The 25819-nt window shown below is 47.7% G+C and overlaps 1 protein-coding gene and 1 long non-coding RNA gene across 10 annotated transcripts in view; one reads left to right on the forward strand and one right to left on the reverse strand.

Moving 5' to 3' along the window:
• Bcas3 (BCAS3 microtubule associated cell migration factor) overlaps positions 1-25819 on the forward strand; it is a 487638-nt gene that overhangs the window by 438726 nt on the left and 23093 nt on the right. For all 8 annotated transcript variants that reach the window (XM_027426382.2, XM_027426380.2, XM_027426386.2 and 5 more), the window contains one exon: positions 24116-24283. In XM_027426382.2, coding sequence (XP_027282183.1) covers positions 24116-24283 — 168 coding nt within the window. The remainder of the gene's footprint in view (positions 1-24115; positions 24284-25819) is intronic.
• LOC113836771 lies at positions 1885-24119 on the reverse strand. Of its 2 annotated transcripts, XR_004770802.1 has the most exons (4): positions 23730-24119; positions 21633-21739; positions 18431-18556; positions 1885-3347 (listed from the first exon to the last, which is right to left on the reverse strand). It is a non-coding gene; the product is annotated as an uncharacterized LOC113836771 (long non-coding RNA). The 2 variants fall into 2 exon arrangements; XR_003487243.2 differs by lacking the exon at positions 21633-21739.

The raw sequence follows: 25819 nt of genomic DNA on the forward strand, positions 1-25819 counted from the left end.
TGAACTGTCACTCCAGTCCCTTGTTTGCTCCCCGGGTGTGTATTTTCTGATTATCAACTGAACACACATACCCTTACACCCCTTACAGAAGCCATGGCTACTCTATGCCTACTCCACCCTGCGGAGACACAGAGTAAACCTTCTGCCTGGCACGGGGGCTTGCCTGCTGCCATTATTGTCACCATCTTAGGGCACCACTGTTTGATGCAGAACAGAAGTGACAAGGGCAAAATCCAGACCTCTGCAGAACATGTTCAGTGGGAAGAAGAGGCCGGCAGAGAAGCCCTCTGGTGCCCAGCCTCCTTCCCCCACCTCCCTTTTCTCATCAGAGGTGACTCTGCCATGCCCATTTGGCTGCTGGGAGACTCATCAAAGGCTCCTCCACCAAGTCGCTCTTAAGATGCGCAGACTCCTGAATCTTTAAAAGAAAGAACTAGAAAAGAAATCCCAGAGGCAGTTAGTTGGTAGGTCATCTGCCAAGAATGAGGAGAGAGTAGTGACAGGTTTGGGGGCTTGAGAAGAGGGGAAGTACAGGAGGGAGCTGACCAGAAACAAGTGGAATGACTAAGTAAAGGTTGGGAGCAAGCAGGGTCCAGCTGATAAATTTCTCATGGCACTAGTTGACCCGAGCGTGTGCATTTCTCCATCACAGCCCCACGCCCTGGAGCAGAGCAGTGGAATTCTGTGGTTGGATGGCGTATCCCAGGCATGGCAGACATGCCAGGAGGATGCAGATGGCTTGGTTCTAGTTTTATCAGATGTCTCTGAGGCATGAACACTGGGACAGACAGTGTCTTAGGTAGGGTTATACTGTTGCTATGTTGAAAGCACCATGACCAAAACAACTTTGAGAGGAAAGAGATTATTTAGGTTACTACACTTCTATTTCACTGTGCATTACTAAAGAAGTCAGGACAGGAACTTAAACAGGGCAGGAACCTGGCAGCAGGAGCTAATGCAGCAGCTATGGAAGAGTGCAGCTTACTGACTTCTTCCCCATGGCTTGCTCAGTCTACTTTCTTATAGAACCCAGGACACCTGCCCAGGGGTGGCCCCAATGACAGTGGGCCAGGCCCTCCCCCATCAGTCACTAATGAAAATGCTCTACAGGCTTCTTGGTTTCTGAGACAGGGTTTCTCCATGTAACAGCCCTGGTTGTCCTGGAACTCCCTCTGTAGCCCAGGCTGGTCTCGAACTCACAGAGATTCATCTGCCTCTGCCTTTCTGCCTCTCTGCCTCTCTGCCTCTCTGCCTCTCTGCCTCTCTGCCTCTCTGCCTCTCTGCCTCTCTGCCTCTCTCTGCTCTGCTGCTCTGCCTCTGCCTCTGCCTCTGCCTCTGCCTCCCGAGTGCTAGGATTAAAGGTGTGCACTGCCCGGCACCTACAGCCCAATTAAAGTTCGCTCTTTTCCAATGACTCCAGCTTGTGTCAGGTTGACATAAAACTAGCCAGTAGAGACAGTAAAAATTTGTCATAACCAAGAAGTCAGTGGATTGAGTGGGGAGGACTCTAGGAGCTGTCAGGTTCAGTGAAATCAAACAGTATTATTAGTAAGAATAAGGAAGTGACAGATATGCAGATAAGAAGTTCCATGATGAAAATGTGAGGTCTCTAAGCTTAAAACAACTAGGTAGGTGTGCCAATTGCACCATGTCAAGATCAAGGCAAATGGCTTGCTGGCGTGAAGGTGAAAGCCATTGGTGTGTAGAGGACAGTGAGCTTCCAGGACAAGTTTATTTTAATTTTTTTTTCTTTTTGTTTTGTTTTTCGAGACAGGGTTTCTCTGTGGCTTTCGAGGCTGTCCTGGAATTAGCTCTTGTAGACCAGGCTGCCTGCCTCTGCCTCCTGGGTGCTGGGAGTAAAGGTGCATACCACCACCTGGCTGACAAGTTTATTTTAATTTTTATTACATTTTATTCATTACATATATGTGTGTAGGTGTGCCGCACACAAGCATAAGCGCCACAATGCATTGTGTGGAGAGGTCAGAGGACAACTTGTAGAAGTCAGTTCTCTCTTTCCACCAGGCAAGTCCCAGGGATGGAACTCAGGTCATCAGGTGTGCCAGTAAGTGCCTTTACTCAATGAGCATCTCACCAGACCAAGTTTAGTCTTGCACCCAAGCATCACACTTTCTTTTTTGTTTGTTTGTTTTTTGTTTTGTTTTGTTTTGAGACAGAGTTTCTCTGTGTAGCTTTGGAGCCTATCCTGGCACTCGATCTGGAGACCAGGCTGGCCTCGAACTCACAGAGATCCATCTGCCTCTGCCTCCCGAGTGCTGGGATTAAAGACGTGCACCACCAACGCCCGGCTGCATCACACTTTCTTAGCCATTGTCACGTTGGTTGAGGAGGTATAACAGTGGTATAGATGCCATGATTCCCATTGAAGTCGGAGACTGACTTAGAAGGTCTACAAAGGCCAATAGTAAGGACAAGATGTACTGCTGGTCCCTTGCAGATGTTGTGAGCTCTGAGCTTCTCTCCTGATTGACAGATCGTCCCTCAGGAAGAAGTGATGTAATTCACAGAGCATTTGTATTCCCTTGGAGAAGCAAGCACTTTTGACTGATGGGTCATTTAGTGTAATTGAAAAACCAGGAGGGAAAGTTTGTTTAATGCTTGTGGAGAATACTGTCTGAAGTGCCCAAAAGCTTGGCCTCTGAGTCCAGCTCTGTCTCCTAGTCCAGTGTCTACAGACCTGAAAGACAGGAGTGTCACAGGTCACTATGGAAACACATGGGGTACAGAGGAGCTCAATGAAGCATTTATTGGATTCCAGATACTTTTCTGAGCCCATGCACTCAAGCCCAATATATTTTGTTATTACCATTTTATAGATGACAAAAGTGAGTCCAGAAAGGTAAGGAACTTACTGTCCAGGTTGTGGGACTCATAAATGACAGAACAAGGACCTCAAAGCCCCTCAGTCACCATTTTCTGGAATGTATCTGCAAGGCTCTGCAGAACTCAGGTCAAGTGGATCACTGAAACCCTACACATACCATGTAGAGGGCAGTCGGAGGGAGAGGAGCATGCTGCAGGCAGGTGGCAGCGGCCACCCCCAGGAAGTCTTCCCAGAGGAGCTGCTTGCTCCGAATGAGTCTTGAAACTGCAGGAGGCAATTTATATGGAACAGCCTGTTATACTGAGCTGAAATATAACTGCTCATCATCTCCTCACTCTGCATGCTGACTTGGGCCACCAAAAACAAGCTGTTTCCTTCTCCATAAGACTGTTCTTCAAATGTTAAATATTTGGGTCCACCGTCATGATGCTCTTACTGTTCTTCAGGGTAGCAGCCTTGATTTCTTCCTTGCTTTCTTTGTGCCAATTGCCAGGAACCAAAGCTATGCATAGGAGACAAACAAAGTCCTTTAAAAAAGAATGAACAGATGTTGCCCTTCAGGGACTCCTAATCTCCTGGGAAGAATGGAGCAGAAACTGTTTTATGGCTCTTGCTCTGTGACTACTTTCAAAATCCTCATCAGTTTCCCAGTAGGCCCCTGTAGTGTTTTAATTGATTCAACCAGGGTACAAAGTAGAAAGTGAGGCTGGGTTCTAAGAGGCTGTTGGAGGCCTATGTCAGACCCAGAAGTGGGAGGCTTCCCAGGCTCATCCACATTATCAAGAATGAATAGGACTTTCGGGGAGCAGGTAGAGTCTGGGTCTGGAGAGCTGGTAGGGAACAAGTGGTGTTTGTTCTGGGAAGTGCTCAGATTTGCATCAAGGGACTGGGGCTGAAGAACAAGATGAAAGGGAAGTCATATCAACACAGCGGGGAAGACCACATCTAAGGCCAGGGCTCCTGAGACCAAGAAACAGACTCAAGAGCTCCTAAAAGGTAAAAGTCAAAGCCTTACTGACCACACAGATGGCAGAAAGGGACAAGGCCAGTGGGGACAGTGAGGAGAACGCTTCCAACACATAAAGGAGGAGTAGTTGCCCTGGGGCCGCTGGGTTGGAAGTGCCCATGGGCATTCGTGTGAAGGCATTTGCTCCTACGGGGATGTGTTTGGGTAGAAAGAAGCTCATGAGAGACAGTTTGGGATCTCTTACATGTAGGTGGTTGTTTTCATAACAGTGGGGTTGGGAGCTCACCTAGGGAAAGTATGCATTGGAAAAAAAGAGAGAGGGGTCTTTATTAATTGCTTTTCTTATGCTGTGACAAAGTGCCTGGCAAAATGGACTGAAGGAAAGATAGGTTATTTCACCTTACAGTTCCAGGGTCTTTACAGGTAGGAAAACCATGGAGGCAGGAGCGGGAGGCAGCTGGTCACACTGTGTCCACAGTCAGGAAGCAGGGAGGTGCAGGCTGGCCTTCAACTCACTCTTTTGGTAATTGTGGGATTCCAACCCATGGAATGACGCCAACCACAGTTAAGGTGGGTCTTCTCACCTCAGCAATCAACTAGAAACTCCTTCATAGACATGCCCAGAAGTTTCTCTTTTGGGGGATTCAGGTGTTTCCGAGTTGACAGTATTAACCACACATGTGGGTCCCTTAGAAGCACAAACTGTTGCTGATAGACTAAAGCAAAGTCTTGAGAAAGGCTTGAGGGTAGTGAGAGAGGAGAGGAGAACCGGAGGCACAGAGAGAAAGTGGGGTAGACCATGGTTCCCCAAAAAAGCCTGCTTTTCTTTACAGTATCCAGCTGCCCAAGGGACCCCATTGTGCCACCTAAGCTGCCATGACAGTGAAAGGGCACTCACAGGCCTTTCTGATCTCAGCAGGGTGTTTTTTTCTATCTTTTTTGTTTCTGTTGTACAAATTCTTTTTTGTTTGGTTGGTTTTGGTTTTTTGCTTTGGTGTTTGTTTGTTTGTTTTGTTTTTTGGTTTGTTTTTTTTTTTTGTTTTTTTTTTTTTTTTTTGTTGTTTTTTTTTGTTTTGTTTTGTTTTTTTTGAGACAGGGTTTCTCTGGCTTTAGAGGATGTCTTGGAACTCACTCTGAAGACCAGGCTATCCTGGAACTCAAAGATCTGCCTGCCTGCCTCTGCCTCCCAAGTGCTGGGACTAAAGGTGTGTGCCACCACCGCCCAGTTGTTGTACAAACTGTACAAACTTGAGGATGGCCTCAAGTTCACTGTGTAGCTGAGGACACCTTATCCTGATCATCCTGCCTCTGCCTCCCAAGTGCTGTGATTACAGACATACATTACCATGCCTGGCTTGGCTCCTCTCTTCAGAGAAAGATGCCCTGGGCCAGAGGCCATTTTACAATAACCTGGGGGTTCCTGCCGACCACCAAGATCACTTCCGCTCTCCATCCTGAATAGACACCACCTGAGCTTTGCAATGTTAGATCTCTTCCAAGTTTTGGAGACTCCTCATGGCCTGAGCCAATGTACCTGATGGGCATCCTGAGCTGTTGACCTGCCGGAGAACTTCAGGGTGATGAGTGCAGGAGTGCAGCAGAGAGCTTGCACTTTACGCCCAGCTCTACCTCTGGGAAGTGTGCTGGCTGGTGCCCCTCACTGCCCTCTGGTGTAGACCGTCTGCTTGCCCACTCTCTCTTTTGAATAGCAGACCTGAACATAATCCAGTTTTCAACCACATGTTTAAAAGTTAACTATTAACAAAGTGCAGAAGAAATACCATATGTAGACAAAGGCCACTTTTGGGTTGTTGCCATGGAAAGCCCAGGCCCAGTTTGTTTGCATGTTTGAGGCCTGATGTGCTCGGTGTCCCCAGTGGTGAAGTTCATGAAGTATGCCTTAGGCATACACTCTCAGGACTCATATGTAAATGAAGCCTTTGTCTTTACTATTGCGTAGAGATGTTTCAGAGAGCCCACTCACATCTGTAATAGCACTCCAAAGGCAAAGACAAGAGGATCATTATAGTCAACCTGGGCTACAAAGTGGGTTCCAGAGCGGCCTGGACTGCAGAGCGAGGTGCCACCTCAAAACTAGATAAAAATGGTAAACAAACAAATAGTTTCGAAGACCTGTGCCCTGTGTGTGAAACTGCAATCTGTATACTGCTATGTTTTTAATAGTTGGGATAAATAATCCTTTGCAAACAACTGGTGTTGGAATCTTGTCCTTCCAAAGATGCATAGAGGCATAAATTTTACTTAGTTTAATATATCAGGGAGACTGGACCTATGAATAGAAAACTCAGGGATGTGCCCTAGAGAGGCATAGGGATTACTAGGAGCCAGGAATGGTGTTACATGCCTGTAACTCCCGCCCCGGGAGGCTGAGGCAGGAGAATTTGTACATTGGAGGACAGCCTGGGCTTTATGTGAGATCTTCTCAAAAGCAAACAAACAGAGCCTAAGGAGCAGCTAGGCATTTCCTGTGTGTCAGAGGGTCTGGAGTCGAGGGACAGGAGTACATCAGAAAGCCACCCAGCTTCTGAGAGTAAACCAATCTGTTGCATTCTGATGATACATTATCATCTCCAAGGTTCAGCAGCGTACACTTATATTTGAATCTTAGAATGATTTAGACTCAGGAATAACTAGCAGTATTGGTCTCCTTTACGGCAGAGAAAGCAAAGGTCCTAGGAGGCTTCTCTGCACATGGTCCCCTGCTAGGACACAACAGAGCTGGACTGAGCACTAAACTTTTCACTCTGGCCTGGCTGAGGACTCTGCACAGCAGCAAGTCTGTGGCCTTGTCACCAACACATCTCCCCAAAGGGTCCGCCTTCACCCTTGGTGGCTTCAAAAGCAAGGTCTAAGAAGATGCCTAGTGAAGAGAAGCAGTTCCAGCCAGATTCAAGGATCCAAGCAGCTGCCATAAGCAGGCTCCAAAGGCGGGGCTGGGTTTCAGAAAGGGGATGTTCCCCCCATTCTGCTCCCTGAGAACAGGGACTCCTCCTGGGTCTGAGGATCCTAGTGCCGTGCCAGCCAGACTTCCTAAAGTGCTGCCTAGAAGGAAGGTTGGGTGAGGTTGAAGTTTATTGAGTCATTGGGTGGGCATTTCTATAGGACACTACTTTTACATGCTCTTTTCCTTTTTTCTCCAGCAGGCTGAGGGATAGCAGGAAGCTATTTTAGCAGTAGCTTTTCACCCTAAAGGCATTTCTCAAACTCAAATAAAATACAGGGAGAACAAGTTAATTCCTTTACCCAGCTGTTACCCCTAATTCAAGGTTAGATGGCAGCTCTGTGTCAGATACAGTAACTTGAGGCCTCGAGGCCCCTCCTGGGACTCCTCCATGCCCCTCTCCTTATGGACGAATCTGTTCTTCCTCTAAACCATGGCATAGCTCAGATCCAGAGATAAAAAGATAGCTAAGTAGCTACACGCACCAACAGTCATTCTGGACTCACTGTAAATCTAATCTTTGCCTAGATGTAACAGAAACAAAATATGTTGCTTCCTCCTCATGGGAGGAACTGGCATTTTTTTTTTTAACAAGGGGGACGAGGGGGGCTCTTCTGGCCTTTTTGAACTGGCCTCTTTGAGAGGGAAATGAATAACATCCTGATTGGCCTCCATGGAGTACAAGTGAGGGGAAGCAGCTGGGGTGGGGTGGGGGGTGGACCAGGCTCTGGCCTAGGAATCTCTTTACCCACAGATGTCAAACTTGGCACACAGTGAGGCCATTGGGCCAGGGGGAAATCATAACCAGGTTCACACAGTGGATTGGGCATTTTTCACACTTACTAATGAAGTGAGCTTTTTATAAGGGCCCCTCAATAGGCTTGTGCAGTGTTAAAATTGGGGTTACCAAGGTCTTTCCTCTAAGCAAGAAAGCCTGGGAGGGAAGGAATAGAAATGGCAGGAGCCTTGTGTTAGTACACAGACAGCCCAGGTGCCCTACCCTCCTATCCAAGGCCTATACAGAAGCACAAGGCTGGAAGCTCCCTACTTTACCTAAAGAGAGTGTTAATTCAGGTCCCTGAAACCTGGGTTAACACTCAGCATTGAGACGGGCATTTGTGGCCCACGCCTTTAATCCTAGCACTCGGGAGGCAGAGGCAGGAAGATCTCTGTGAGTTCAAGGCCAGCCTAGTCTACAACCTCCAAAGCAATACAGAGAAACCCTGTCTTGAAAAACCAAAAAAAAAAAAAAAAAAAGACTCAGCACTGAGGCTGGATGGAGCCAAGAGGATAGTCTCAGAGCATGCTGCTGTGGGGAGCCTGAAGCTTAAGCTCCCAGCATAGGGAGTGGGGAAGAGAGAAAGAGAGACCCACTGAATGTCAACTGGGTAAAAAGTCAGTGTGGTGGACCCAGGTCTGCATTCAAGACAAGTAAGTGTTCCTGTCTTGCTTCTGTCACAGGCCATGTCCCATCCCCAACCTGGGTCTCAATTGCTTTGTTTAGCAGTATTGAGAACCAGATAGACTCTAAGAGACCAACAGCTAGTAATTGCTTTAGGGGAAAGACAGGACTTTTCAGCCTTAGTATGTGCTGGGTGCCCTGGAGCTGTTATTTATTTAGTTATTTATTTGTTTATTTATTTATTTTCTGGAGACAGGTTCTCATGTAGCCCAGGCTGCCCTCAAAATCACCAGGTAACCAGGGATGACCTTGGACTTCTGATCCTTCTGCCCCTACCTCCCAAGCGCTAGGATTACAGGTTTGTGCCACCACACCCCGTTTCTGTGGTGCAAACCTAGTACTCTGCTAACCCTAAGCTACATGGCCAGGCTCTGTCCAGGAGCTCTTATGAGATGTGCAGTAAACCTGGGTAGGGTCTGAATGGTTCTCACCTCCCACCTCCAAGTTTTTTTTTTTGACATAGTTCTCACTTTGTAGCCCAGGCTGGCCTCAAACACATGATCCTCCCCCATTTCTGCTTCTTTCTCTAGAATTACAGATAATCTTCTACGTCTGGCTTCAAACTCACCTAACCCTAACCTCCAAGTACCACAGCCCCTCCTCAGTGGGTTGACCACACTCTGAGTAGTAAGGATGAACAGCCCAAGACTGTGCTTCTCCATGCTAGGCCCTGCCCCACCCTTCCCTTCCCTGAGTATCCCCAGGCAAGAGGAAGTGGGAACTGGAGACAGTTTCCCTGTGTAGTGTCTCCCCCCCCACACACCCCCTGGTGTTGTGAGAACTCAGTGCACACAGGCCTGGGAAAGAGCTCTGTGAAGGGTGCAGCAGAGCATTGTTGCCATTGTTACAGTGTCTATGCCTCGCTGCTCACCCTGTGTGTTCCTGGAGCTTCTCAGCTTTTCCCTACACCCTCCCTGGCTTCCATGCCCCGGTAGCTGAGTCAGCGTGACCAGCCAGAAAGCTTTGACATGTTAAGACAGGAAATGACAGTTCCCAGGTACTGGCTATTTCAGGTATGGAAGAGCCTGAGACACAGCTCATGTGATCAACTCGAGAAATCCCAGGCTCAGCCCCATGCCACACCTCTATGTGCCAAGATCAAGAGGTGAGGCTGTCAGAGAAGTCCCTGTAAGACAAGGGCCCCAAGCAGGTACCCATCAGTCATCCATCTACCCAGTGAGCCAACTTCTGCCTACCTCAAGTAGCCACTGGGAGCCTCGCAGGTGGTTCCAGAACCTTAGTATGCTCCTCTGTGAAATGGAGTCAACAGCAGGGCCTTGCTGTGGAGACAGTTGCTATGGTCCCATAGACCAGGTGAAGTCTTCATGTGAAAGTGTGGGAGGTGTTCTGAGCAGCATTGGCTCCAGGGCCATCTCACCTACTCTGTCCCAGCTATTTGCCCCAGTCACCCTGGCCCCAGGAAACTCCCCTCTATGCAAACAGCACTGCCTGTGGCTATCCCTGCACGGGCCCTGGCACCACCCATTTGCAGTCTCAGAAACAAGGAGCTGCTCTACTTACTGTACTGCACTTGATTAGTGAATAGCAGATCAGGCCAGACTTTCCACCAAAGCCCTCTGCATCTCAAAGTCTGCTTCCCTTGTTGTTTACTTGCTTGCTTGCTTGCTTGCTTGTTTGTTTTGAAATAAGATCTTTGTCCGAGACTAGTCTTAGATGCTCAAATTCCATATGCAGCCAAGGATGACCTTGAACTCTTGATCTTCCTGCTCTATATCCCAGGTGCTAGGATTACAGGCATGGCCACTAAGGCCTGTTTATGCAGGGCTGGGAATCAATCCCAGGGCTTCAGGCATGCTAGGCAAGCACTTTAGCAGCTAAACAGCATCCCTAGCCCCAAGTTTGCTTCTGTTTTGCCACTCAGAGTAAGAGCATTGATGGGTTCCAATGAGGGAAAGCTGACCACACTACAGACGAAAATAATGCTGCTTTGTAGTCCTAAGTATATGAGAGGCTGAGGTAGGAGGATCATTTGAGCCCAGGAGTTCCAAGGCCAGCCTGAGCAACAGACCATTTTTGTTTGTTTTTTGAGACAGGGTCTCTCCACATAGTCCTGGATGTCCTGGAACCATACTGGCCTCGAACTCAGAGATCTATCTGCTGGGATCAAAGGCATGTACCCCCGTGCCGAGAACACCGTTTTTTAAAATGTCTATAGTTAGACTATTCAGATTAGTATGATAAACAGTACACAACAGCCCCTTCAGCAGCATGGAAGACCTTGGGATCCCTGTAAAACAGGTTCCTCTCTTCCTTTCACAAGCATGCCACAAGATTACAGGAGCAAATGACCTCCACTCCGTTTTGAGAGCCAGTTTGCCCACCGTCCCTCCCAGGCCTTTGAAAACCATTCGGGTCAGGCAGCATCCAGGTCCTGCAAAATCAGGCCTGCAGACAACCTCAGCTCACTGAGGAAACACAGAAGCCTCACCTGAGGAGTTGAGTGAGGGTTGTCAGAGAAGAGGGTCAAGCATCAAATATACCCCTAAAGGACAAGCCGCCACTGTCTGTGGATACTGGTTTCACACCTGAAGAAGTCATAAACACTGATTTTTTTTTTTTATGTTTGATTTGGGGGAGTAGTGGATGTCACAGTAGCTTATGGAGAGGTCAGTTCTCTCCTTCTACCAAATGGGCCCCAGGCATTATGTCAGGCTTGGCAGCTAGCACCTTAAGCTGCTGAGCCAGCCCAATACTGATGATTCTTAAACCATCTTCTTGAGTAATGGAAACAAGGCTTCTTGGTCCCAAGTTTGACCTCAGAATTCTCAGAGGGGCACTTCACATGGGCTTTTCAGTGGAAGACAGAAACCACACTCCCACTGCCCAACTAAAAGAACCACCTAACTCAGGAATGGAGGGCTAGGGGTTCCATTCAGTGGGAGGCACTTGCTGCCAAAAGAGGCTGTGGGTCAAACTGAATCCAATCACAAGTCTCACTGGGGGACAGTAGTGGCATTGGCTCTGGGAGCATCGAGTCAGAAACCTGGCCATACTCTCACGTTGTCATCCTTTACCTCTCTCTACCTCCATTCCTTGGTCTAAAAACTGGAAGTCACCCTGAGTTGTAGGTGTCCTTTGAATGGGATAGTGTCTACATAAAGCAGCTACCTGTGTCTGTCTGTACCACACAGGCTTAGCAAATGCCCATCTTTTCCTTTCTTGATATCCCTCTGAGCTTGGGCGCTTGCTGTCCCCAGAATAGAGTTCTGTGACGTTTTCCCATCCATGGAGTGCTAACTTCCTGAATCTGTGCAGCAGAGCCTTGCTATAGGAACCTGTGACAAGATGCCTGGTAGACAACTGCCCTCCACCTCAGCAGCCAACCAGATCATCAAGGAAATGGTGCCTTTGCAGTCTAGCCACAGTGATAGTTGCTTCCAACTGGGGGGTGGGGGGTGGGGGGTGGGCGGAGCCAGCAACTGCCTGGTTTGGATAGCTCTCCTGTCTAGGACTGTCTGAGTGCAGAGCTGGTGGGAACTGTCTCTATTGGGGCTCTAGTAGTGACTGGTCTCAGACTCACAGGCAGCCCACAGGGGCTCTGCCTGGTGACCTAGTGATGTGTAAAGGGCCCAGGCATTCCTAGGTGGTCAAAGAATGTTTCCTTGGTGGCTGTGCCCTGTTTATACAGAGGATTGGGGCAGGAGGGACACAAGTAAAGGGTTTCTCAAAGAGACTCCTAGAGTTGTTCTTCTGGCCCTTTCTGACCTGGCATATGAATCTGTACAGAGGTAGAACCATTTCTTCCATTTTTCAGTGCAAGTTGGTTCACATTCCTGACACACTTTAAAGAGAAATAATGTGTGTACACAGGGGTGAGTCAACATGCGTGCAGCCAGCCGTGGCGCTTTGAGCTCACCTGCCTCCCACTGAGTCAAGCCCTCTGCAGGAACTGCCAGGGAGGAAGCTCAGCAGGTCTGGGCCCTCCTTCACATGCTTCAGCAGCCTCCTGACCTGGCCTGTATGCTGTTTTCAAGCCATTTTTCTCTTCGACCATTTTCTCCCTGGTTACAAAAAACTACAGGAAACACATGTAAAATGGTAGAAAATAAACCACAGACGTGTCTCCTATAACCCAGCTTACCCAGGGGCAATCATGTTTAATGTTTTGTCCTAAGTTTTTATTATTTGTTAATTTAATTTGTTTCTAAAAGTGTGTGTGTGCGAGCATATTAATGAGTGCTTGAAGATGCTCTCAGAAAGCAGAAAGAGGGCATCAGACCCCCTGAAACTGGATTACAGACAGTTATGTACTGCCACGTAGGTACTGGGAACTGAACCTGTGTTCTCTTAGAAGAGCAGCCAGTGCTCGTAACCCCTGAGCCATCTCTTCAACCCTGGTCCCAAGTTCTTTGAAATGTTTTTCCACAACTATGTACTTTTGTCTTAACATGATATATAGGCTTCCCAGAGCACAGGGTTGTACATAACTCAGTGGTAAAGTGCACAGACAGGGCCCTGTGTTCAAATCACCAGCACCACAAAAACAAAATCTTTGCTTTTTAAGATCATTTCATGACAGTCTGATGACCCACTGCAGAATGATAACTTATCATAGACCTTACACACACCTTCTTGAAAGGCTATGTTAGAATGGCAGTGATAATCTTTAATCATGAAGGCTTTTTGGCTTCCTGATCAGTTCCTTGAGTACATTCCCAGAAGGGGTGTTCTTAGCTCCAATGTTAGGCATAGCTTTCATTTTAACACATATCCCCAAATTCCCTTTTGGGTAATATTAGCACTGATAGTCTTGTCCGCTATGGTCTGCCTCATTCCATACTTGCCATGCTATGATCCTATCTACTTATTTATTTCCTTGTGTGTTTATTTAAAGATATAGGGAGCTATTGGGTGTGGTGGTACAGACTTAATCCTAGCACTCAGGAGTCAGAGACAGTGGGTGAGTTTGTGAGTTTGAGGCCGGTGTGGCCTGCATAGTGAGTTGCAGAACATCTAGGGTTGCATAGTGAAACCCTGTTTCAAAAGGAGGAGGGGGCATTGGTTACACACACCTTTAATCCCAGCACTGGGGAAGCAGAGGCAGACAGATCTCTGTGAGTTCTAGGCCAGCCTGGTCTACAGAGTGAGTTCTAGGATAGGCAGGACTGTTAGACAGAGAAACACTGTCACGAAAAACCAAAATAAAACAAATGGGGGGGGGGCTGGAAATTCCTGTCTCCACCCTCAAGTGTGAGAGACCATTGGCTGTAAGAGAAGTAACCTTCATTAGAGTCACTCTGTCTACCCTCTTGAGCCCCAGAAGATCGCTTCAGTGAAGTGGGGTACACATACCCACCACGTGCTCTGACTCCCCCATTCAAGGCTTCTGCTGTGCCCCTCACACATCAGCAGATCTTCCTCAATGGTGTGGTTTCCAGGACAGAGGCTGACATGCCCACTGCCTGCCTCAAGACTGTTCCTCGAGAGCCTCCCACACTCCCTTACTTCCTCAGCTTTCCATAGAATGCTTGTCCAATACAGCTGCTCACAGATCCATGAGGTCATTTTCTATGTGGGCCCTGTACCCATTTTCACAAGGTACTTGTCTAAGCACAGTATTATAACAAAGTTTAGTTAATAGTTTAATTGATGTTTAGGACAGCCAGAGATCAACAGAGAAACCCTGTCTCGAAAACAACAACAAAACCAAGTTTAATTTATTTTTGCTTGCAGTTTATGAATGGAGCATCTCCTTTTTACAGATGGGAACAATAGCTTGTAGGTTGTGTCACAGCAGAGGGTTTTGTAAGGTGGAGCCAGTTGGTGGCCATCAGGTTGCTAAAAATTCCTTTATTTTCTTTTAAGGATTAAAAGATGGTTTTTTCAAGGTCATAAGGATTATGACTCAAGGAGACTGAAGTGTTCTTTTTTGGGGGGAGGGTTCTAGACAGGGTTTCTCTGTGGCTTTGGAGGCTGTCCTGGAACTAGCTCTTGTAGACCAGGTTTGTCTCAAACTCATAGAGATTTACCTGCCTCTGCTGGGAGTAAAGGCGTGGGTCACCACCACCCGGCTGAGGCTGGAGTGTTCTATTTTCAGGAAAAACTCATCTGTTTTGAGATCTGTCCACTTTCCTCCAGTCAGTTTAATCATGTGCCATTTGTTATGAGTGACTCCATTTAGTGAACTCTGGTCTTTTCAGGGCCTGGTGCAAGATCTCAGTCCACAACAATGGCCTCCCAACATTCTCGATTTCTTCATTCTTACACTATCCGATCTTTCATTCACATCAGCCCTATAGTTACAGAAGCAGGTCTGTGTCTGAGTTTGAGGCCAGCCTGGTTTACATAGTGAGTTCCAAACTGAGCAGGGCTTCATAGTGAGACCCTGTCTCAGAACAGAACAGAACAAAACACAAGAGAAAAGTATACTCTTATATTTCTAGAAGGGTCATGTTCCCTCCCAAGTCCCAGAGGAGAATTCTCCCTTGCCTTTTCCAGCTTCTGGTGGCTGGTGGTGTCCCTCTATCTGTCTCTCTATGGTCACCTTCCCTCTGTATCTGTCATCTCCCTCTTTCTCTTATAAAGACAACAGCCCTAAATCTAGCGTGATCTTGAAACCCTTAGTTACACCTATTTCTTGTTAATCTTTGTGTGTCAGAGGGTGTGTGTGTGTGTGTGTGTGTGTGTGTGTGTGTGTGTGTGTGTGTGTAAGCAGCTACAAGCTACCATACACTTGTAGCAGTCAGAGGACAACCTCAGATGTCAGTCCTCACATGCATTGTGTCTGAGACTGGGCCTTTCAATGTTTGCCACAGCATATGCCAGACTACCTGGCCCGTGAGCCTTCTGCCATTTCCTGTGTCTATCTCCTTTCTCTTGCTGTAGGAGTTCTGGGATTACAATGGCATACAACTTTCTATGTAAGTTCTGGGAACCCAAACCAAGCTCAGATCCTTACATTTGTGTGGCAGGTGTTCTGCCCACTGAGCCATCTCCTCAGTGCAAAGACTATTTCTAAATAAGGTCTGCAACTGGACATGTGTCTGGGAAGGTAAATGTGGGACACTGTAGTAGGCAAGGTTACCAAGGTCATCAATGGGGAAATGACTTCCCCCAGGTTACAAAGTGAGAAAGTAATAGGAATTGTCATTTGAACCCAGGTCTTCTGCTTATCATGTGCCTTTAATTTGTTAAAAAAAAAAAAAAAAGATTGCTGTCCTGTTGCTGCTTGGTTATATTATCTGCTTTGTAGGAAATGAGATTTGGTAGCTATTACCCTAAGTTAACTCAGACATCATCTCACTGTTGCTCTGTTAGTATATTATTGACAGTGACATTGAAGCCATTAGTGCCGATGGGAATCCCTTAGGTGGGAGTCACTCCCTTATGTCTGATATGGTGACACCACAGGGACAGATGGCCTTGCCTATAGTAACAAGAAAAGTTTGTGGGGAGAGTTCTGGTTATAACATCAAGATGTTATATGAATCAAGATTCATAATCTCTATTCTAATTTTAACATGTGCATTGTCACTGATGTTGTACATTATAAAAGTAGCCTCAATGTCCTAGTGACCACTTTGTGTTAAATCACCATGAAATGCTCAGTGCCTTTGGCACTGTTCAACAGTTCCCCTGTTAATGCCCCACTGTTTAATTCAGCCCCACCCCACCCCCCATACACTGACCATACAAGGCAGGCTGGTCCATGAGTCTCTGGCCAGTGACTTGTCCTTTCTCAGAGTAGCTCTAAGGGCCTTTGGAAAACAGGAAGATGTGTCATCATTATACCTGGCAATCAGTGTCTCCTAACATTCAGGTGTTTCTTTACCATGCTGGTATTTTTATTTGTTTGTTGGTCTGTTTTTCTTTCTTTCTCTTTTCTTAGTTCACTTCCAAATCTGGAAGAGTAGGTCTTTTCAAAATAACCTAATGGCCATAGCCCAAACCCCACAGCCAAGTGTTGCATAAGGGACTAACATGGTTTACTGATTGTCATAAATCATTAAATAATCTGAGTGAAAATAGATGTATGTTATACATGCATGCATAGGAGTCATAACAGATAGCTGAGTCGGGCGGAGCCCCTTTGCTATGGAGCACACCTGTCTGTGGATGTGGGTCATACAGTGATCTGTCGTGTAATGCACGGGTAGATTCTGAAAAACGTGTCTGTGATCTGGTGATTTGCTGTGTGACCATCCTAAGCCTACTTGCACAAATCAAAATAGCATATACAAGCCACTCACTCGATGTTGTCTCCCCCATCCCTTGCTGTGTAGTCCAGACAGGCCTGGAAGGCACAGTGAGCCTCTGGCTTCAGCCTCTCAAGTACAGGGATTACAGGCATGCAGCGCTGCTGATGTCTCTTAGAATAAGAGATACAGTGAACGCAGGCTATAGGAATCTGCTGCATGCAGAACTGGACAGTCAACTTTTTTTTTTTCTCCTAAGTAAAAGGAATATGCTCTCTAAGGTAGCAATGAAACATAAAGCAGTAACAGCTGCTCATTGTCACTACCAAGTATCATACTGCACGTAACTGTGAATACTGTTTTTAACGCCCCCCCTTCTGTATCTTCATTGTACATGGGACTGAATTACATAAGGACATTTCTATACGTGTATATAATATACTTTGAGCATGTCTCACCCACACCCCTTTTCATTCTTTTGAGACAGGGTCTGTTCTTTTCTTTTTTCTTTTTCTTTTCTTTTTTTTTTTTTTTAATGGCCTATTCTATAGCTCTGATTGGCTAAGAAGTCATAGCAGTCATCATGCTTCAGCCTCCTGAGTGCTGGTTTTATAGGCATGAGCTTCCATGCCCTGCTTGCACCATGCTTCTGTATAACTAAAAGTATAATGGATGTGTTTTACTGACATCCTCACAGACCTCTACATGATGCATGGAACTGTCGGCATGGTTGTGATGTCACTTGGTGATGAACAGTGTGGTAATCTTCCATGTAAACCAAAACATTGTTGTGCAGCATGCAAATGAAGTTATTTTGGGGACCAACCTAAAGGATCAAGAGGAATAGATGAAATCATCTATCTTCTCACCCTGCCTACCCTTCTGATATGAGCCAATCTATTATATTACATTGTAGGCAGAGTTTTTTGTCAGGACCACCGATCCTGACAAGTAATCACAAGTAACCACACAGAGACTTAATATTAACTATAAATGCTCAGTAGATAGCTTAGGCCTAGGAATAACTAGCTCTTACAACTTAAATCAACCCATATTTCTTTTTTTCTTTTCTTTTCTTTTCTTTTTTTTTTTTTTTTTTTTTTTGGTTTTTCGAACTCACAGAGATTCCCCCTGCCTCTGCCTCCCTAGTGCTGTGATTAAAGGCGTGCGGCACTAACGCCCAGCAATCAACCCGTATTTCTTATCTACACTTTGCCACATGGCAGTACCATTTTTCAGCATGGCATGTGCATCTTGCTTCTCTCCACATCTCCTGGTGACCCTGCCTTCTACCCTGCACTCTTTTTGTCTGCAAGTCCTGCCTAACCTCTGCCTGTATAGCTACTGGCCAGTCAGCTTTTATTAACCAATGAAAGTAATACATATTTACAGTGTACAAAGATTGTTCACAGTATTACATACTACTGACATGTTTAAAATATGCTTGGGGACACAACACAGCTAGAAATCAAGGTTTTCTGATGAAATAGAACCAATGGGAGTTATTTAGGCAGGCAGCCAGACAAAAACTTATTATGGGAATTAATTTATGATTATGGAGTCTAGGGAGTCCCATTGTTACCTGGGAAAGTCTGCAAGTCCAGAAGCCTGAGGACCAGAAACACCAAGTCTCAGGGCAAGAGAAGACACTATGTCAGCTCACAGAGAGCAAATGTTCTCTTCTCCTACTTTGTGTTAGATTTGGGTCCTTGGTGGGACAGTGCCCACACATATTGGTGAGGGACTGACATCTTGCTCCTGTCTCACAAAAGCAACGAGAAATGCTTTACAGGTATTGGGCATCCTTTAGCCTGGTCACGTTAACATTAACTGACCAGTGTGCCAGGTGAAGCTACCATCCTCAGCTGTGCTCACGATAACCAACCTGCAGAGTGGAGAAAGGTGCGCTCCCCACAGCACAGGGCTTCAACTCAATTCAGTGAAGTCTGTCTGGTGAGTGAGGCAAGGAGGCTCTCAAGGCTCCCTGCATGTGGCTAGGTCCTTAGCTGTCATGTCATCTTTATTACAGTGAGCTCACCTGGAAGGGCACCTGTCTTAAGGAGCATTGTCTATTCCAGATTCTGTGTTTGGTGTATGGCCTTTCTCTCTGGTGGCTAGAACCTTTCCACAGCAGGTTTTCAACAAACTTCAACCCTGCATGAATCTAATTGACACAAATAACAGGAAAGTGGTTAGATAAAATTAGCAAAGGGAGACTCTCATCCGTCCCACTCACTTCTACCCAAGGCCTCCTGGCCCCTTTGACAGTAGTACATAAAGGCAGAACATGTGTTCTGCACCCGTGCCCCAAGCTGCCAGCATTCCAGATGCCACAGCATACCTTCAGTGAGTTTGTGAAACCCAAGAACCTGGGAAGAGTGACTTGCACAGGATTCCAAGCGAGGAGTCAGGATTCAGGAAGCCCACCTGCAGGCACTTCCTGGGCCACCCCAGCCCCACAGGCTTGGTTCTGTCCAAATCCCAGAGTCTGCAACTCTAACTGCACTGAAAGCAGTGGAGGGAGACTATTGTGGCTTTCTGCTCACTTGCCATCTTATTCCTTCCTCCTTCTTTTTTAATCTTAGTTCTATTTTCTGCCTATCCTAGCCCTAGATGTTCAGACTCTGGCACTCAGTCCAGAGGCTGTTGACTGAAGTGACTGTCGCCTTTCTCAGGTGACCACGATCAGTCAGTTCACAAGTCTGTTGGAGTGAGCGTGACCAATGGAGCCTGGACTCCTTCAACTCTAGAGGAATCCTAGTCCTCAGCAACGTCCAAACTAACAGGAAGGCCGAGCGTGTGAACAGCATGGGGTGTGGATGGGGATGATCTATAAGGGTCCCCAGATTAGCTTGAGTCCACGTGCTTCAATTCATCCCTAAACACTGTGAAATTACTTGTAAAATTTTCTATGTGTAAACACACTGTTTTTTCCCAGTGCTAGAGACTAAACCTTTATGTAGGGCCTTATATAATTCATATTTGTTAAACAGGCCTACCACCACTGAGCCACATCCCAGCCCTACCTACAGACACCCCTCTCTCTCTGTCTGTCTCTGTCTGTCTCTGTCTCTCTCTCTCCCCCTTCCCCTCTCTCTCTGTGTAGGGATTGAATGTAAAGCGTCAAGCAAGCTGGGAAGACACCCTGCCACTGAGCTGTACCCTCAGACCACCCAATCACACATTTTTATTGGTAAATTCATAGCTTTCACCAGCTCTGTTGCAAAAGATAAAGTCACCATCTACACTGTCAGAGTCTGGTTGTTGTGTTTATTGCCCTTGGGTAGTTTCCTCAAGCAGATCAGACTTGAACTCATCCTTAGAAAATGAGATTTAGACAATAACTGGGTAGGAGGCAACCCTAGAAGGAAGAGTTCCCAAAAGAACTCCCAAAAGAGTTCCCAGTCACCTTTTGTCTGTCTAGCTCAGGAGATGATGTTAGTAGCTGCTGCTTTCCAGAGTTTTGTGAACTCAGCGCCTTTCCCCTCGCACTCTTTCCTCATTCCTCCAAAGAAGGCTTGACTCATATCAGAGTGGACACTCATCAATATTTGATGAATGTGTGAGTCAGGTGGAGCAGCTGGCATGAGAGTGCCTTGGAAACATCTTCAGCTGCAGGCTCTGGTTACTAAGCACATGTACCCTGAGCTCTGCAAATAGCCTGCTCTAGGTGAGCATTTTTTGTCCCCCTGAAACAGTCCTGTCTCCATAATGGGACACAAACATCCCCTGTCCATGGGAGTGTCTCTGGACCCATCAAATGAAGGGTAGCTGTTCTGTCAACACTGACAAGATAGGCAGTTTCCTAAGTGCACAAAGTGACCTCGTCCTCCAAGGGCTTATTTAGCCTCTTCACCCAGCACCTGCTGATCCCTGTGTCCCTGCTTCCCTGCTCTCACTCCAGCATGGGAGCCTCCTCGGGGCCTCTGCTTAGCAGGCTGAGGGAGGCGGCTACCTCTCTGCATCTCAGGACAATGGTGAGGAGAAGGGCCCCTTTGCTGAGCACACTTGGGGTTTCCCATGGCCTGCCCACAGCTTTTTAGCTGTGCCCTTGCTGAGAGACTATAGCTATTGGCTTGTGTTCTCCTGAGTGCCACCAAGTTGACAGGGTGAATCATTATCGTGACTACACTACCACAAGGAACGGGGGCTGGTTTCAGGGTGGGCAGGCTTTTGAAAGGCATTGGTTGAAGATGACAGGCATTCTCAACACACATTAGGGAAGACAGAGGTGATTTTTACATATACCTGTTCTCCGCAGCAGGTGCCACTAAAGGAAGCACCATGGGAACTAACAGGGTGAACTCCACACGAAGAATTAAGAGATATGTTCCAGATCTGTCATTTACAAACTCCAGATGTGTCACTTAGGCTCTCCATGTTTCAACTCCCCTACATGAAGGCTATACCTACATTACTATTTGGGATCATTGTGATGGCCAAATGTGTGGTACCACCTCCAGGGGCAAAAGGGTGTACTTACTTGGCCTTATTGTCATCATCAAGATAGTCCTTATTACTATTATTTGCAGTGCTGGCACTCAAACCCAGGGCCTCCCACATGCTATGCAGCTACTCTACCACTGAGCCATACGCCATGGTAGTAAGATGTCCGCCAACACACCTGCTATGTGCAGAGCACTCACGTGTCAGGTGCTTCCTTTTATCTAGCTCAGTTCCCACGGCGGCTCTGAGGTTGCATGAGCTGTGGTGGGTGCCTTGATTTAGTCTACTAGTACAGGTCAGAGAGTGGGTTTTAGCCCAGGTCGGTTTCTGGTCTCCACCCTTAACACCCACTCATGATTCTTTTCTCCTATTACTTTGTCCCTTCATATATTAGTACTAGCTGGGCATGGTGACACATTTCTTGTAGGTATACTACAAGAGGCTGAGGCAGGAAGGTTGCCAGTGTAAGACAAGCCTGGGTTACATAGTAAGAGCCTATCTCAAAAACAAGACCGTCTGTGGCTGAGCCCTCCACCCCAAACCCTTCTTGTTGTTTGTTCCATTTCTTACCCAAACTCCTCTTGCTACCACTTCTGATTTTTTTTTTCTTTCTCCCTGACTTGGCTTCAGTCCTTTTGTTCCTGCTTCCAGTTCCCTGCCCTGACCTCTAAACGTGATATACTGACACCCTTTTAGTGGCAGGTCGTCTGTTCTTGTGCCATGAGAGTGGTCACTCCATTCCCAGGTTTCCAGGCTCTAAAATGAAGCTAAGTAAATAGAGAAAAAGTGGCCACCTTTTCTTCTGTTGTCACTGAGCACAGGTGCCCCAGGCTGGTTCTCTGCAACAACAGTGAGGATGTGGCCCTGGATCCTCCCTCGTGGACATAGCGAGCTCAGCCTCCTGCAGGAAACCTTGTTAAGTATCTTGATTCCTTGAGACAGGAGTAGAGACTAGCTCGCCCATCAGTTCCCAGGGGTCATGGCTGCCACCTCAAACGTGGACAAAGGAGCTAGAGGCACCGTCCTAACATTACTAATAGGAATAGATCTGCAAGCCTACCTTCTGTCCTTAGTCCTGTGTCCTTGGGGACACACTCCTGGGAGCTGTTGCTAACATTGGAGTGTCAGCTGTGGCCCTGGCTCATGCTAGTGCATGGCTGTAGTTCAGCTTAGGCCCTTTAAGAATCAAGGACACTCATTTCCCCACCCCCAACTTCCGTTGCCTGGTTCCCCAGACCCCCATCCTAATCCTGTTCAATGGAGGGCAGTTCTCCATGCTGAGGTCCCACCTGATAAACTGATTTCAAGGACCACACTCTCAAGGCAGGCTCCTTCCTGGGAAGGTGCCTCTGTAGAAGCTGTCCACTCTCCCTGTGCAGGAATCTACCTAACAATTAGGTGAGAAATAAATCAAAGCCAAAGTTGCCTGATGAAATTCAGGAGCCAGCAGTGACCCTTGCCACACATATAAATCCCAGCCGGCCAGCCAGGGGCCTTTGTCTGGTCAGAGAGTTCAGGATTATCGGGCCCACTTTGCTGATGTATGGAGGCACCGGCTGTCGGAGTGTTTACTAACGGTTATCACCTCTGTGCTGGGGCTGTTATCACAGGCAGGGCCGCCCGCCGGGGCTGGGGCTCGCACCCTCTCTATTACCACCTGTCAGTGGCAGCGAGTGTGCACTGACACTGCCCAGTCCTGCCCACCGAGGAAAGATAGTTTCTGACGGCTGATCAAAGAGGAGAAACAAGACCTGATAAAGAGTGTGTGTTTCATGTACTTTTAACTTTGGGGAGCCGTCGGCATTTGCATTTTTTCCTGGTCCTCCTGGGGCTGGCAGGAACCAAGCCCAATAAATGTAGTGGATTCAGTTACCTAATCGAGGGGGAAATGGTATGTGCTTAAAGCAACAGACCATGGCCATAATCTCTTTCCAAGAAGGAGTGCATGCAGTAAGCCTTCTCAGTGAACTTGCTGTGGAATAAAGTCGAGTCACTTGAATTCAGACTTTGAAGTGATCTTGGCTTTCAGCGGAACGCAGTGCACTTTCTGGAACTGGGGAGCAGGTTTGGATTAAGGAAGGATCCTTGCTGAAGATGCTATCACCCAGCTGTACCGCTCACATCCCTGAAACGGTACCCGCACATGCCACTGCCCGTGACGGCTGGGAGCCGATCTGCAGTGATGGAGAACGAGTTCCAGACCGAGGCATCAGCACATCTGAGTCCTGGCACCAAGTCTGTCACAGCCTGCTGTTTACTCTAAGCCCTTGACCGCGCTAAGCCCCAACTGTAAATGAGGCAGGGTTTAGGCTATAGAATACAGTGGTTCTGGAAGCTTTGTGTTCTTATGTTCTTAGACTACATAACCCTCCCCCCTTCTTAAATCTTTGTGGTGGTGGTGGTGGTGGTGGTGTGTGTGTATGCCACAGTATGTGTATGGAGGTCAGAGGACAATCTTGAGTGTCAGTCTTCACCTTCCACCTTGCTGTTCACCACAGTGTGCACCAGGCAAGCCTGCCGGAGAGCGTCTAGAGGTGACCCTGTCCGTGTTTCTCATCTCACCATAGGAACCCTCGGATTATAAATGCTTCCGATACTGCACCCCGCTTTCCCTGGGTTCTGGAGATCTAAACTTGGGACCTCATGTGTGTTCAAGGGCGTTAGTCACTGAGCCATCTCCCCAGGCCACCTTTTACTTTAGACAATGTCTCATGTAGCCCAGGCTGGCCTCAAACTCACTGTGTAGCTGAGGACTACCTTGGACTTGTTGATCCTCCTGCCTCTACCTCCCAAGTGCTGGGATCACAGGCGTGTGCCCCCAGGTTTCTTAGGGATAGTACCCAGTCGCACGCATGCCAGGAAAGCATTCCACCAACTGAGCTACACCTCACCTGTAGCCACTCCTGAGTTTGTAGGTGGAGAGTGACTATGTCAGGGAACAGCAGGCTTGTTTGAGATGAGCCTGGGAAGGGGTTCCTCCCCTCTGCCCTGGCTCTCAGGAATCTCTGAAGACCAGAGGAACTCCGTTACACTTCAGAGACCATTTTCACTCCAGGTGCCTTGGCGATGTCACCATCATTCATGGGAATGTGCTGTCTGACCCAGGGGCATGAGCTACTGTCCTTGGCTTCACACACTCCTGTTCTTGGATGACCCATCCTTCATTCTTCTGGTTGAAAGACTCTCGGCATGACAGGCCATGGGTGGCGGGTAGACAGAGAATAGCCTGCCCTCTGAAGGCATGGACTCAACATCTTATGTCCTGCATGTGTCACAGGTACCTTTGACCGGAGCGTGACCCTGCTGGAGGTGTGTGGGAGCTGGCCTGAGGGCTTTGGGCTGCGGCACATGTCCTCCATGGAGCACACAGAGGAGGGCCTCCGGGAACGGCTTGCAGATGCCATGGCGGAATCACCAAGCCGAGATGTTGTAGGATCTGGAACAGGTAAAGGTGTTAACAGACTTCTAGCCTGACTTGGTTGCGACTGGTGCCTGTGGGGTTGAGCAGTGGGGAGAGGGCATGTTTTTAACCATTTGTTTCCACGGTTTAGCGCTCTTGAGTGCTACCCATTACAGAAGCCCGTGACACTGGAAAGTCCTATGGGAAGGAGAGTTCCCAGCAGAACTGCCTCTCCCCCTGGAGCAACACTCAAAATACCCTGAAAATTACAATTGTAGGTCTGGGGCTGCAGCTCAGCATCGGAGTCATTGATTGGCCTGCATGATCCCTAACTATGAGAGAAAGAAACAGACAGACAGTTGTACTTGTTAGTCATTCACAAAAACAAAACAAAACCACCTCAGGGGAAAGAGGACATAAGTAGGAGCACACCTTCCCCTTCATGTTCCAGTCTCTGGAGACTGGGATCTGCCAGCAAGCTGCAGAGCAGCCTCAAGCATACACTCCCCCCCATCCACACACACACACACAGCTTTTCCTTCATGTGTCTTTCACCCCAGACTAGTATCTTTGAGAGTGCAGCATATTCCAAAGTGGCTTCCTGCATCCATATGGTGATTTTAAGACATCCTATGTCTAGAAGTGAACCCTACCCCATATGAATGCATGTACACACACACACACACACACACACACACACACACAGAGTCATCCCATTTCCATCCTGCTGTAATTTGTGCTTCCTGTGCCTCTCCTATCTCTAAGACACTTCTTTCTTCTTTTCTTTCTCTCTCTTTCTCCACTGTTACTAATGTTCCAGCCCTGTGTTAACACCCACCCACCAGGCTCTGTCCCAGTTTGCTGAGGTCAATGAGTTAAACAGATCCCGATTCCCTGATTTCAGGCCTGCCTTCTCTTTCTCTCCTCTCAGAGCATCATCTCCCATGTGACCTGTCCCATCCCCGCCCCGCTCTACTGTAGAAAAGGGACCCAGTAAAGAGAAGCTTAGAATCCCTGGCGTGGGTGAATGTGACATGCCTGCTGTTCTGTGGGTTCTGGGGCTATTAGGTTCAGCAGTGAGGCTCCCCATCGCTGTATCTCTGGCCTAGTTCTGCTCCTTCACTAAGAGGGCAGAGGTGTAGCACCTCTTCAGCTTAGTGGTTTCTGCCTAAGTAGTCATTGGCACCTGCAGAGTGCAGTGGATGGGTGGGAAGAGTTAATCTAGGGATAGGGAACACCGATCAGGCCCTACATGGCAGCTGTCTCAGAGGCCTGGCTACTCTGATGCCCCCATCTTCCCTGGAAAGAAAGGAGGTATGGCCTTCCAAAGCTGCAGCAGGCTGAACCCCTCTACCAGGCACACACATGCATAGACCACCTGCATCCTCACATCCTGAAAGCATAGTGAATTCATTCCTCTACATCCTCTATATCCAGGGATAGCAGCTCTTCCTCCCCCCCCCCCCCCCGTGCCATTGCAGGCTCCCTGGGAGAAGCTTTCTGAAGCAAAGCTGTAGCACAGCCTAGGTCCCTACGTCAGGACCCCTGGCCAGCCATGGTTCTATGAAGCAGACAGAGCCT

The sequence above is a fragment of the Cricetulus griseus genome, chromosome 7 (genome assembly GCF_003668045.3).
Source record: "Cricetulus griseus strain 17A/GY chromosome 7, alternate assembly CriGri-PICRH-1.0, whole genome shotgun sequence".
NCBI classification, from domain to species: Eukaryota; Metazoa; Chordata; class Mammalia; order Rodentia; family Cricetidae; genus Cricetulus; species Cricetulus griseus.